General features: G+C 43.4%; 2 protein-coding genes across 3 annotated transcripts in view; both read left to right on the top strand.

Annotated features, from left to right (window-relative positions):
• Positions 1 to 8,710, top strand: part of LOC102769399 (membrane-spanning 4-domains subfamily A member 8) — an 18,133-nt gene extending 9,423 nt beyond the window's left edge. For both annotated transcript variants that reach the window (XM_015563128.1, XM_006762523.2), the window contains 4 exons: positions 3,002 to 3,061; positions 4,082 to 4,210; positions 7,954 to 8,067; positions 8,240 to 8,710. In XM_015563128.1, coding sequence (XP_015418614.1) covers positions 3,002 to 3,061; positions 4,082 to 4,210; positions 7,954 to 8,067; positions 8,240 to 8,344 — 408 coding nt within the window. In that variant the 3' untranslated portion in view covers positions 8,345 to 8,710. The remainder of the gene's footprint in view (positions 1 to 3,001; positions 3,062 to 4,081; positions 4,211 to 7,953; positions 8,068 to 8,239) is intronic.
• A 3,929-nt stretch (positions 8,711 to 12,639) lies between these two features.
• The window catches only part of LOC107182890 (membrane-spanning 4-domains subfamily A member 8-like), an 18,114-nt gene continuing 16,384 nt past the window's right edge, over positions 12,640 to 14,369 (top strand). Inside the window, exon 1 of the mRNA XM_015563129.1 lies at positions 12,640 to 12,770. The gene's annotated coding sequence lies outside the window, so the exon portion shown is untranslated. The remainder of the gene's footprint in view (positions 12,771 to 14,369) is intronic.

Below are 14,369 nucleotides of genomic sequence, written 5' to 3'. Positions count from 1 at the left end.
CCCCACCGCCCCCCCCCTGCCAGTCTGGTCACCCCTAACTGCCCTCCCCTGCCAGCCTGGTTGCCCCTAACTGCCATCCCCTGCAGGCCTGGCCCCCCCCAATTGCCATCCTCCCCTGCTGGCCTGGTCACCCCAACTGCCCTCTCCTGCTGGCCTTGTCACCCCCTAACTGCCCTCCCATGCTGGCCTGATCACCCACAACTGCCATCCCCTGCCGGCCATCTTGTGGTGGCCATCTTGTGACCACATGGGGGTGGCCATCTTGTGCAAGGGTGTGACAGTCAATTTCATATTCCCTCTTTATTATATAGGATTAGAGCCCATCTACATGACCTCATTTATCCTTAACCACTTTGTTAAAGGCCTTATCTTTAAATATAGATGCTCTTCAACTTATGATGGGGTTACAGCCCCAAAAACCCATTATAAATTGAAAATATCCTGAGTAAAAAATGCATTAAATACTACACTGTAGAGAATGGGTTGTTTAGGTTCATGATTGCATGGCTGGCAGGGAGCTGAGGCTGGCTGCTTCTGTCCAGCATCACCAGAGAGTATGTTACCACATATCACTCACCCAGGAAATGTCAAAATCCAAAATCCAAAGAACAGTTTCTACTGAATGTGTATGGCTTTTTCACCATTGTAAAGTAAAAAAAAAAAAGTCATAATTCCAACTATAGTGAGTATGGTAATATCTATACAGTCACATTTGGAGGTCCTGGGGGTTTAGACTTCAAAAAATGGATTATGAGGAGATAAACTTCAGCTCATAATACCAAGTCCCAGCCCGATAAGGCACCATCACCCCAATTAGGTCACCTTTTCTAATTAGTCCGCCTTAGAGGTTAGGAAACCTTTTCCTAGTTCATCACCCCAGTGCTCAAGTGCTGTTGGACAGAAGCCCACAACTGGAGCTCCAGGAGAAAACATTTCACCAGTAATTGAGTGTCTGCCCAGCCACAGAATAGTCATTAAGCAGTGGGTACTCAACCTGGAGTCCTCTGATGGGCTCAGAGTCCACCTTGTTACAAAATATTTGGTACATAGATGTTTTTGTTTTTATGGGACAGCCCATAGTATTGATCATATTTTCAGGGTGATCTATAATCCTTTAAAAGGTTAAGATCCACAGATACTTTCTTTTCTCCAATATATTGCCTTTATGATTCTTTTCCATTCTCCTTAGTGTCTTCCCTCCTCCACAGGCACACATATGCAATCCAATCCCTCTCCTATCAAAAATGTCCTTTTCTACCCACTATAACACAATTTTTCTCAAATCACATATCTGTGACCCAAGGGAGTTTTCTCAAAAATAACAAAACTCCAGAGTAGCGTGGACATCAGCAAAGTCACCATATACCATGAGATTTAAATAAAATATCCTAGAGTTGTCCGCCACCCACCCACACACACACACAGCATCTGCAAAATTGCAGGGCTTAGATTCTTGGGAGCATTTTTGTCTGAGCACCTGCTCTCTCTTGTTCCCATAAAAGTCTCATTTTCTGAGGCTGAGGTCTTCACTCTGTTCAGCACAGACCCAGACTTGGAACTCAGCCAACCACAGACACTTGTGTGTATAACAGACTTCTGTGGAGTTTGGAGAAATGGAGAAGACTAACGCCACAGCCACAAAATAGTTCCTATTGAGTGTTAGATTCTCTTAAGGCATCTCAAAGGCCCTGGTGGCCATTTCCCCTCCCACTAGGCTGCTCAGGTCCCATCAACCCTCATGACACCACCCTCCCTTTTTCCTGCAGGACACTTAGGCTCTTTGTTGCCTTACTGACTCTAGGACTATCTATTATAGGGCTGAGCAAAGCTTCCATTAAACCATAGCTGATGACCTTCAGACTGTCACTGACAGCAGGGAATCCCATTAGCCACTATGCCTGCAGAACATCAGTGTTGAAATAGATGCACACAATCTATCCTGTCACCCTCATAGTTGATGTTCATCATAGCAGAGAGGCAACTTTCTTCTGAAATTTGGTACTAAAAGGTACCAAATTGGATACAGGAAATGACTGATACTGGGCTTTTATCTCAAAGTAGTGAAAATATGAGGACCCCTTCCTTCTCTCCAGAGCCCCTATGCCTGACTGAATTGTTTTGGGAGGCCAACAAGAAGTGCCTGTGAGAAAATAAGTGACAAGAAAAGAAGTGACTTTATTGAGTATCTACTATGTACAGTATCTACCATGGGCAAGATATACCAAATGCTAGATGCAAGGAACAAATTATCTCATGATAATACCACTTAAGAAGACATATAGTTTTCCCCATTTCTTCTGAAGAGGAAATATACACTTAGAAAAATTAATAACTTACCCAAGATCACATGCATTTCAAGTTAGAGTTTAGAACTAGGTGTACTGGATTATAAAATGCATATTTATCCCAAGTTATTGCCCTGTCTAGTGGTGACAAATAGCTCTTTTTTTATTTTTTCCTCCCTCCCTCCCTCCCTCCCTCCCTTCCTCCCTCTCTCCTTCTTTTTCCTTTCCTTTCCTTTCCTTTCCTTTCCTTTCCTTTTCTCTTTTCTCTCTTCTCTTTTCTTCTTTCCCTTTCTTTTCCCCTTCTCTTTCCTTCCCTTTCCTTTCCTTTTCTCCCCTCCCTTGAGTTGAGTAGGAGGTCCCAGCAGATGATCCTAGCATGTATGAGAGAACATGTGTGTGATCAGAAACACAAAAGCCTGAAAGTGGGGCCCTGACCTCTGGCCTCTTTCTTTTTATCTTTTTGCAAAATATACTTTTATTGATTTCAGAGAGAGAAGAAGAGGGAGAGAGACATAGAAATATCAGTGATGAGAGAGAATCATTGGTTGGCTGACTCCTGCGTGCCCCCATTGGAGATCAACCCCGCAAGCCAGGCATGTGCCCTTGACTGAAATCAAACCTGGGACCCTTTAGTCTGCAGGCCAACATGTTATCCACGGAACCAAACCAGCTAGCATTCTTTGGGCTCTTTCTAAACTCCCTCTCTTCTGTGCCAGTTCATCATTTCAGGATCCCTCTCAGTGACATCAGAACAGCTACCAAGATCTTCTTGCCTGGTAAGTCCCACCCTGAGACAGGCTCTCCCAGCTGTGGACCTTTAGGGGACACACACATGGAGGGAAACAAGCTCATACACAATGCCTCCCTTATCCTTGCACCTACTTATAACCAGACACAGAGCACTGACATGCATGCTCACTCATACTCACTTACAAGACCACATGAACCTGGACAGAATCACAAATGGGAAACAGTCCAGAAGATTCAGTAGAAGGAAGGGCAGCTTCAGGGTGTGAAGAGACAGAGAGAATAACTTTCCTAAGAGGATCTTACAAGGGGAGGCAAAAAACAACCAGGAGTGCTAGGCTGCCCTCCAGCAGAGCAGGCACCGACTGCCTGCAGCACACAGAGCCCAGTGCCAGACATTACTACAGGGAAGCCAGGGGAGGCTTAGGCAGCAGCTTCCCAAAGGAATCCTTCCAAACTAGTTCTGTGAATTAACATGGGCAAGCATTGGTGGCCCCAAGTATTGGACCAAGAATGTACCTTTGTTTCCCCAGGATGACCTGGTCCTAAACCAGATGAGATCTATTTAAAAAATCCACAGGGAAGATCAATTCTGGGCATGCCTTTCTGCACATAGACCAGAATCATGGAGCATCAGAGCCGGTCACATCCCAGAACACGTGGGCTGAAACTCCTGCCTATGTCCTGTGGGATAAATGAGTCCAGTGATTCCTAAACATTATTCTTGGGGATACTTGTCCCATGAGATACTTTATGAAGATGGTTAGATAACTTGGGAGGGATCTGTATTTAGTAGTCTCCTCTCCAGGGGATCCATAATCCATGTTAAAGACTTTGAAAAGTCCTGCACAAAAGATCTAACTTTGTGCAACCCAGGTGTTTTCAAAGTTAATTTACCATCAAAACTATTTTGCACAAGACATCTCTTTACTTGCCCCACATCTAGGGTTCCAGGAATTCACATTATGAAGCATTTGTTGTGTCTCTGCTCATCTCAGCTACAATTGTTTTCCTTTCTCATACTGACCCTCTCTCTGTATCTTCTTCAGCTGAAGGGTAGCATGGGCTTGAGTATCGCCAGTGCAATCTGCTCTCTGGTCGGAATCATGCTCTTCATCACAGATATGGCGATCAACAACCTGCATAGCTCCTTCAGCTCCTATCCCTGCAGTGGTATGGTAAGTATCTCTCTTGACCCATTCTCCTCTGGTTTCCAATGTAGCTATCTTTAGGAAATCATTGGAAAGGGCCTGGTCCCACCAAGCTGCTTCACCAAGCACCAAAGGAAACAGATGCTCTCAGAACAATTTCAAGTCCCTGACCTGTAGGTTATTGCTGCTGCTCCAAGCATGTGACTTTTCTTAGTCTTAATTCCTATCTTTATAAAAGAGGACCTATCTTTTGACATTGTTGGGAGAATTAAATGCAGTTATAGAGATAATGCACCGGTACCCACCAACCTGTTCATCTACCCACATGTTCACCTTCCTGCCAATTTTCATAGATAAAGTGATCAGCAAAGGTGTTCAGAAAGGGACAGCGAGTCAACATTTAAGGTTTTGCAGGCCATCTGGTCTCCGCTGTAGTGCTCAATCCAGTGTGAAAGCAGCCAAAGAAATGCATAGGCAAATAAGCTATCCCATGTTATAGACTCATGTTATCAAATAGAAATCTAATGTAAGTCACGTGTGTGACTTTACATTTTCTAGTCTCCATATTAAAGAGTGAAAAAAACTGAAATTAATTTCCATAATACATGTATTTAACCCCATAAATATAAAACATCATTTCAATCTATAACCTGTATAAAAAATTATTATATCAATATTTGGCATTTTGGGTGAAACATCTTAGAAATCCAGTGTGTATTTTGCATTTACAACACATCTCAAGACCTCAGGGGACACTTGGCTAACATTTAAAAATTCAGCTATAGGTGAGCCCCATGTAAACTCAATGTCTCCCTCTACACAGTGGCCCTGCCCTCTCTGCTCACTCAAGTTATATCACTCCACGTGCTTCTCCCCTCTCCCTGGCCCTACCTCTCTTCTATATCACTATCTGCCATTTGCTACAGCTTTTACATCAACATCTGAACACACTTTTGTATCTTTCATCTTCAATAACACACTAACCTTTTCTTGGTTATTTCAGCTACCACTCCATTTCTCTGGCTCTCTCTGCAGAAAATTCCTTAAGAGTTGTCTGCCTCACTGTCTCCAATTCTCTCCTCACATAATCTCTCTTTAACCCATGCTAGCCATACTTTCAGCCTCGGTTCTCCAAAAAACTCCTCTATTCAAGCGCCCAATCATTCCTCCTCTTTGGTGGACTTCCAGTTGGCTTTCAGGCCCTGCAGCTGGTGTTCCTGCACCCACACTGGTTGCTCTCTTTTCTTTTGATGGTTCTCGTCTTTCCCCAATTTCTCACACTCCGTCCTCAATTTTCTTCTGTTTCTCTCTCTACTCTCTGCCTTAGCAATCCCATCCAGTCTGGTGACTTAAAACACTTTCCTATGACAATGACTCCAAATGTCTATGTTCTGGCAAAACATCTCTCACAAACTCGTATCTAGTATCCAGTTGTCCACTCTCCATCTTATATTTGGATATTAACATGTCCAAATCTCAGCGCCAGTTTTTATTTGCCAAACCTTCTCACAGGTTGCCTTTTCCAGGGTGATGGCACTGCATCCTTCAAGTCACTCAGAAAAAACTCTGGTGAAATCATTGATTGACCCATTCTGTCTCCTGCACCTCTGAGCCAACTCCTCAGGGAATCCTGTTGATTTCACCTTTAAAATGCATCCAGAATCCAGCCATTTTCACCAGTTTCTCAGTCACCATACTGGCTGGAGCCACCACCCCTGACTTCTAATCTCATTTCTGCCAATGTCTGATCTTGGAAAGAGATCTCTTCCATCCCATGCACCCACACACCTCTGGCTTCAGTCCAGAAGAAGGAGGGCTGGACTTCAACATAGCTTAGCAAAAGATGAACCAAGGCATGGGGTGCCCCAAGGTCTCAACAAGCATGAATTAATACTCACCAAATAATAACTATCTAAACTGCTAGAGGAACCCTTCTCCCTCATGGAAGGGTGTTTTAATTTTTCAAATACAGTTGACAAACAATACTATATTAGTTTCAAGTATATGGTGTAATGATTAGACACATATAACTTATGAGGTGACTACATTCCTATACTGTACGTTAATTTACCTGCCTGTGACTGTTTTTACAACTCCCTATTTGTATTTCTTCATACCCTTCACATTTTCACCCATCTTCCCAGCCCTCCTCCCATTAGAAAGCTTTCTTTATAAAAGAATGTTGTTGTTAAAAATATTTGAAGAGGACAGGCATCATTTTTAAAGTCCCCTTCTCCCTAAGCTTCTGAAATTCCTTGTTTAAGACATCATTATACTACTGTTCCCCTTGCCTGGACAGATGTTCAAACCCACATCACTGAATCTTCTACTGAGAATGAAACTTTCTCTCCTCAGTGCCCTGAGGCACTACTATTGGGACGTTCATAGCTCTTACCATGTCTGATTTAAATTATAACTATCTGCATTTGTATATGCCTCCTCACTAGATTGTGCTTCTCGGGATGCGTTCCTAGTCTTTCGTAGCAAACAGATGTTTAATAAATGCTTGCTGCCAAAACCGGTTTGGCTCAGTGGATAGAGCGTCGACCTGCGGACTGAAGTGTCCCAGGTTCGATTCCGGTCAAGGGCATGTACCTGGGTTGCAGGCACATGCCCGGTGGGAGATGTGCGGGAGGCGGCTGATCGATGTTTCTCTCTCATCAATGTTTCTAACTCTCTATCTCTCTCCCTTCCTCTCTGTAAAAAATCAATAAAATATATTTAAAAAAAATAAAAAATAAAAAAATAAATGCTTGCTAAATCAAGAGGGAAGAGAAGGAAAGTGCTAAGGAGGGGTCTCTCCATGAGAGAGAATTTTCTGAGCAGCCAGCTATCACCAAAGCCATTTTAAAAATCATAATTGTACCAACATTTGTTTGATACCTACTAAGTGCCATGCACTTTCATTTTCATATTTATTCTCTCCTGTAATTGGAATCCCAATGTTATTAGGGTCACTCATCTCTTGTCCTTTTATGATAAAGTGGATTCTACCCAAACTTTCTCCCCAGATACAGTGGGAGACCCCATTTTCCTGAGCATTGTTGGAGAACAGCAAAGACAGGGCTTAGATGTCTCCTGGTGCTAACATGAAATTGACCACTGTTGAATTAGTTCCATTTGGGGATGCTTTTACTCACCGTTTTCTTAAGTTAAAGACAATCCCAATTAGTTCTCTCCACAAATGCCATGGTCAGAAGCCAGGAAGATTGTTTTAGTAGCTGACTTTCTCTGAAGGTTCAGAGGGATGGTGGAGGTAACTACTGATGCCTGGAGGTTAGACATCCCTGCTTTGTAATGTGTTAATTTCTCACAAGATGCCTTTTTTTCTGTAGGCCCTACCATCCCTTCATGTTGCTTAGTCCCGTCTTTCTCCTCTACCCATCTTTCTTTGCTCTCTCTGAGGACTGTCCATACTCCCAAATTTCTCTTCGCTTCCTACACAGAATAGTTTCACTGTTTCACTGTTTCACTCCAGACCCCATCCTTAGGTTTTGTGCCCTGTACCCAAAACAAGTCATCAAGGTGTTTTCCTAAACAATGACTATTCTTTTCTTTAGAACAACACAGGTAATACGTGTTAAAATAATTCTTTTACAAACATACTTGACCCTCACATAACTTGGGGAGATATTTTCTACACGAAGCTAAGATGAAGTTAGAGGACTTCCTCAAAGCCCTAGCTATGGTCTTATGAAGAGCCATGCTTTGAGCCAGACCTCACATTCCCAGGGCACCACTCATGACCTCCATTATCTTTCTGGTTCCAGGTTTCTGGAGTGACTGCTTCTGCTGTGCTGTTCATCTTTAGCCTCTTGGAGTTCTGCATTGCCTGCACGTCTGCCCACTTTGGTTGCAAACTATTCCGCTATTCACACAATAACGTGAGTTTGTAGGACCCTTAGTGGGTGGAAAGATGCCCTAAAGAGTGTGGGCACTAGAAAGGTTGTTAGGCTTTTGTTTCCTCTCCAGGCACATGGGGAGTCCAGGAATATCTAAAGCCTTTGTGCAATTGTGGTTCTCACTAACGCACCTCCATGTGCCTGTCTTTTTCAGGGCACTGTGGTCTTTCAAACTGTCTATGTGACAAACCCAGTGGCCAATCCAGAACCAGTGAACTCTCCACCGTCTTATTCCAGTGAGATCCAGGACTCCAAATAAGCCAAAGGTTCTAGAAGCATCTTTCACTGGAACCAAAAGAAGAACTCTCCTTTCTGGGCTTCTGAAACTCAGCTTTTTCCTTCCTTGACAAACTAAGGAGTGTGTCTCTCCAACTGCTGGCACCTTGGTCTTCATTCACTTCAGTTTGGTTAATCATGCTGTTCCTCCATTTAAAAGGAGACAGGACTTTAAAGTGGATTTGAGCAAAGAGGTCCTCCCTAGGACATCCACCTGTGGGATGCCTAGTGCAGATGTTCATGTGTTTACCTGTGTGAGCTCATGAGCTAATGGAACAAGTGTCTAGACATCGCAAGCTTCATTCTCCCAATCATTCACTCACTGAATAAAAGTGCACTGAGCATTTGATATGTTTAAAGCTCTATTAATGTCAGGAAGAGGGTGAACATGGTGAACTTGCAAAGTCTTTGACTTCAAGGAACTTCTGCCTCACAAGAGAAGAAGAACATGCAAGCAGATTTCTATAACACACGATAGAATTTAGGGGTGTGTAGAGAGAGATCAGAGATGAAAACGATTTATTCTGGCAGTGATGGGTGAAGCAGAGAACAAGCATGGTTGAAGAAGCAGCATTTGTTGGGGGTATCAAAGGAGAGAGTGTTGTTTTTGGGTTCTTAAAAAAATCTTTATTGTTGAAAGTATTGCATATGTTCCTCTTTTTCTCCCATTAACCTCCTCCAGCCCACTTCTGTCCCCCACCCCAGGCTCTCACCACCCCATTGTCTGTGTCCACAGGTTATATGCATACAAGGTCAGGGTTGATCTCTTACCACCCACCCTCCTCTGCCTTCCCTCTAAGGTTCAACATGCTACTATGACTCTGGATCTATTTTTGTTCATCAGTTTATTTGGATCATTAGATTCGACATATGAGTGAGATCAGGTGATACTTATGTTTCTGTGAATGGCTTACTTTGCTTAGCCAGTATTCTCCAGGCTATCCAGGCTGTTATAAGTGTTAAGAGTTCTTTCTTTTATATTGCCACACTAGAGACCCAGTGCATGAAATTCATGCGGGGGGGAGGGGGTGACCCTCAGTCCAGCATGCTCCCTCTCTAATCTGACACCCCTTGGGGGATGTCACAATCTGGGACCGCTGGCTCCTAACTGCTCGCCTGCCAGCCTGATCACCCCCTAATTGCTTCCCGGCTGGCCTGATTGATGCCTAACTGCTCCCCTGCTGGCTGGATGGCCCCCAACTGCTCTGTCCTGCTGACCTCATTGCCCGCAACTGCTCTCCCCTGCTGACCTGATGGCCCCCAACTGCCCTCCCGTGCTGGGGCCTGATCACCCCCGACTGCCCTCCCCTGCTGGCCTGATCACCCACAACTACCCTCCCCTGCCAGCCTGATGGCACCCAACTGCCCTCCCCTGCTGGCCTGATGGCCCCCAACTGCCCTCCCCTGCCAGGGCCTGATTGCCCCTAACTGCCCTCCCCTGCTGCGACCTGCTTCCTCCACTGGGCCCTGTCCACAGGCTTCATTGTGCAGAGCGGCTGCCAGGCCCTTTCTCCGCTGTGCATGCAGCCATCTTGTGACAGCCATTTTGTGATGACATGAGGGCTAATATTAGTATAGATAGTATTCCATTGTGTAAAGTACCTGTTGGAAGTACTTAATCCTGCTCGCTGCACCAATTGCTGGAGTAAGTTCTTCCTTGATTCTGCTTCACTATGCTAACTGTGGGGTCTCAGTTCCCCTGCTAGGAACTGGACCTTCATCGGTGCTGGGTATTGACTTTGAGCATCCTGATTAGGGTTCCCACGCTCAGATTGGCCTTGAACATCCAGCATACTCTGAACGGTGTTCCCACAGTACCACAGTTTTGAGAGTGTGGTTTCTAAGTTGTTTTTAGTGCAATAAACTACAATTTTGAGAAGACCTTTGGAGAGAGCTCATCCTCTAAAATTATTAGGTTTTTTAAGTGCTGTTGCCATTGATGCAATAGTACTCAAGAACAAATACTGTCTTAAGATATCTTCCAAGGTTATGAGGCTATATCTTTTATTTACCAAAGGATAGGAACTAATTCAAAGAGAAATAGCTATGTCTATAACGTCTAGATTTGTACACCTTCAATTTAAATATTGTTACCCATAATGGCCAATTGGTTCCCTAAAGGTTATGTGCCAGCAGATTATGGCAATAATCTCTAAATCCAGGTGCCATCCAGTTTTCCTTTGTTGCACAGCCCGGCAATGACTTTCTCTTTTTATATTATTAAGTATAGACATGTTTTTACTCTTGTAAATATTTTTAGGCTCTGACTTTATTTTTTTATTTTTATTTTTTTTAACGTCATGATCATAAATTTATTGAGCTGTGGTAATTGCTGTGAGCAATAGTAAGATGTACCTAGATGTTGTACACAGCCCCTGGGGGAGCTTAAAATTCAGTGGAAAGGACATACCTATGGTGGTTCCAAAGTAAGTAATTAGTGTCCAGTGCGGCCCATCTGTGCATTAATGAGGAGTGCAAAAGACGTCCAGAAGGTTGGTTTTGGAAATAACGTCACTGATCTTAGGGTGGAAACAGCCTCTGCAGTGTCCAGATGCCCCAATAGTGGTCTATTTTTCTTATCAATGGATCAGTTTGTTGGGAAACAGACTTGTATGCCAAATGTAGTGCAAAAGCAATCACTCTAATCCAGGCAACCCGAAGCCCTGCTGCCTAATGAAGGGGTTGGACGGATAGAGGTCTGCCGTGGACCTGGTTATGTGAACGCTGTCAGACTGGCTTCTCAGCCAGCAGTAACTGTGCTGGCAGCAGACAAGGCGACTGTCCACCCCTGCTAGGCCGCGAAGCTGTGATTTCTCTTCCCCGATCTCAGGATATCGGTCTTAGGACAAGTACTTCTTGGTGGGGCTCTTCCACCAACTATTCATTAGAAACGTAGACACGAAGCAGCATGAAATTGTTTTAGGCTCTCGCTTTACCTAAGAAGTTTCCTCTCAATGGCTTAATGTTCAGAGTTCTGTCTCTTTCTGCACCTGCATCTTCTCTTACCAGGGAGCCAATGGCTGCCCATTAGCCAGTCAGGGATGGCTGGGTTTTCTAGAACTCAGTGACCTTTAGGAAATGACAGACATGACTAAGCATGAATTGGAATTAGAATAAAATGTACTAAAAACCTGCTCAAGGAACTCACATACAGTGTCCACATAAGCATATTGCAGTTGCAGTTAGTACCTGCCTGACTATAAGAATTTGGGCAAGTGACTAGCAAAAATGCTGCCTGAGCATCCTGTTCCCATTCCCGGACGCCAGCAATGAAACTGCTGGTGCAGCAATGAAACTGAAAGTGGACACAATGGTCCGAGGCCGCGTGTCAGTACTTGAGCCAATTTAAACAGAGACAGGGTTGAATCATAAATGAGCATTTGTTCCAATAGAGCCTGCAGTTAGTCACCCTAGGAATTCTGGTCGGACCCCCCTCACCAGTTGGCTGATTATATACACACAGGAGTGAGAAGATAGGTACGTGCAGCTGTGAGCTGCAAGTATAACATGGAAAGGGGAGGGGAGGGTCTGCAGTCTGGCCTTCAGGAGTTCAAAGTTGGATAACCAGGTGGCTAATCTATGATGTTACAAACAGCTCAGCCCGTTCCTGGGACCAGAGAATGGTCAGTATTCAGAGCGGGTCAGGGTTCCAGCACAGCAACCAAATCAAAGTGTGTCCTGTCCTTGGTCTGTTTTCAAAATGTATTTCCTTTCTGAGTAATGGACCCATTGAGGCATCTTATCTTTTCACAGGCTTGTTTCATACTCCAGTTTCCCAGAGTCTGTAAGGAAACTTCCTATTTAGTAAGTAAGGTGAATAATTATTAGACAATGGTGTCTCTATTCTTATTACATGCCTTCCCCACTATCAAAACTACATGATGGAGGGTTCCTGTTTCTCCCCTGCGGGATTTGTTATTCTTTCCTAGATGAAGCTGTATGCAGTAACCCTGAGTGCCCAGTTGAAGCACAACAACCCTTTCTTCTCCACACAGAAACCATTATACACTTATCCGATTGAACAGCATTTGATTGGTTCCTTGTCAGTTACAGCAAGTATGTGTGGGTGGGGAAACTGAGCTCTAGGCAGCTGCTCTAGGCACAAAATATCACGTGCGGGCGCACATGTACAGTGCGATTGAAACTTCGTGGCCCATGTGCAGAGGTCGGTTGGTATTTTGTGGAAGAGCCACACTCAAGGGGCCAAAGAGCCGCATGAGCCTCGCGAGCCGCAGTTTGCCCAGTCGCAGTTTGCCGACCACTGCCCTAGGAGAAGGACTTTGTTTTGAATCTTTCTATATATATTTTGTAACTGAACCTGGTGCGTTTATTCTTTCTAGAAAAACAAGTTGCCTACAACAAGCCCTGGGGAAGAGAAGCAAGGGAGACTTAGCCACTGGCAGAACAAAGTGAGTATACTTAATCTTAAGGGATTCTGTGGATAGCTCAGGCATGCTGATAAGGTTTTCCTGCCAAATGAAAACTGTGGGTGTGAGGAAGAGCCCATGGCAGGATTTACTGTACTAGCTTTTGAGGATGTGCTCCAAAAAAAGAGGAAGGAAAAGAATTCAGTCAGGTTAGACACGTTGCTTTCAGCCTTATCATACCCTGATCAGGGACCCCAGCCATGCCAGACTTCTGACCTTCACAGACATGAACTAATAAATGAATTCTGTTTGAAGCTGCTAAATTTATAATTTCTAAGACAAAGTGCTTTCTTTTAAGAAAAATCATGAAGACTGAGGCCAGAGAGATTGTTCAAAATCTGTGTCATTGGCCCTTAAATTGGAAATAATGAAAGTTTTTTCTCTTTAGTTACCATCTCTATAAAACAAGAGTAGTAATATATTACTTCCCCCCACAGAGTTATAAAAATTAGAGACCATGTGTATAAAGATCTGTGAGAGCAGCTTAGAAACAAACCATAGTGAAAGTGACATGATAGCAAGTTACTTACCAGATAATCAGGGGTAGCTTTTATGATTAGTAAATATTGTCCCTGTTGTTTAGGAATTTAGAACCTTATAGAAGGGACATGCATGGTGATAAAATATATAAGTAAATACATGTAAATCAGTTTATGGGATTGTTGTGGAAGAGGAAGTAGTGTCTGAAGAATAAGAAAATAGGTTATAAGGAGACTCAGGTCTGCATGGTAAGTCATTCTAGAATGTTCTGTAGCTGAGAGCTCTACCAACATGGCCAATCAGCAGAGGTGCCAACTGCTTGAGTATTTCTAAGGATGTACCATCTTGTCTTCAAATATATTTGTTATGCTACCTTTATGGAATTCTGTGAATCATCAACTTTACCTAAGGTTTATTTAAAAGTTGCTTCCTTATATATCGTTGCAATTCACTTTAACGTTTTCTCTAAATTTCCTGCATGAAGCATAAGCATTCTGAATTCAAATGAATGCACAGAGGAATAAGCATAATAAATTTAACTTACTTTATGTCTCTTAAAAAAGAAAGAAAGAAGAAAGAAAGAAAAAGAGAAAGAAAGAAAGAAATTAATTTAAGAAATGAAGCCAGAATTCACAAGTGACCCAGAATTGAGCAGCATGAAACCCCCAGTGAATATAATCAGTTCTGGCAATGGGCTTCCTTGAAGGATAAAGATCTTTATTTATTGAATATTTATATGACTGGGAATTCATTTTCATGCTCCAAGCCTCAGTGTGATTTTTCAGAAATTGAGAGAATTAGACATACTATTCTTTAGGAGAGTCGCCAGCCCTGCAATGTTGAAGTACCACTATGTGCAAAGCACCCTGCTAAGCACAATGGGGGATACTAAAGTGAAAAGGACACAGCCCTGCCCTCTGTAGTTCTTAGCCACTTTGGGCCTTATTTTTCTCACCTGGAAAACTGCCCAGGTGAGAGGAATTAAGGCGATGTATTTGTAAAGCACTGACTGCATACGTGCCTTCTAACTGCTATCAATAAACTTGTATGAGGTTTAGATAAACAAGTTAATGAAAACAGAAGTCCTTTTTCTTTTTTCTG

Source organism: Myotis davidii, unplaced genomic scaffold (assembly GCF_000327345.1).
Source record: "Myotis davidii unplaced genomic scaffold, ASM32734v1 scaffold818, whole genome shotgun sequence".
Taxonomy (NCBI): Eukaryota; Metazoa; Chordata; class Mammalia; order Chiroptera; family Vespertilionidae; genus Myotis; species Myotis davidii.
Note: the sequence above shows the minus strand (reverse complement) of the source record. Positions and strands in the feature narration are given on the sequence as shown.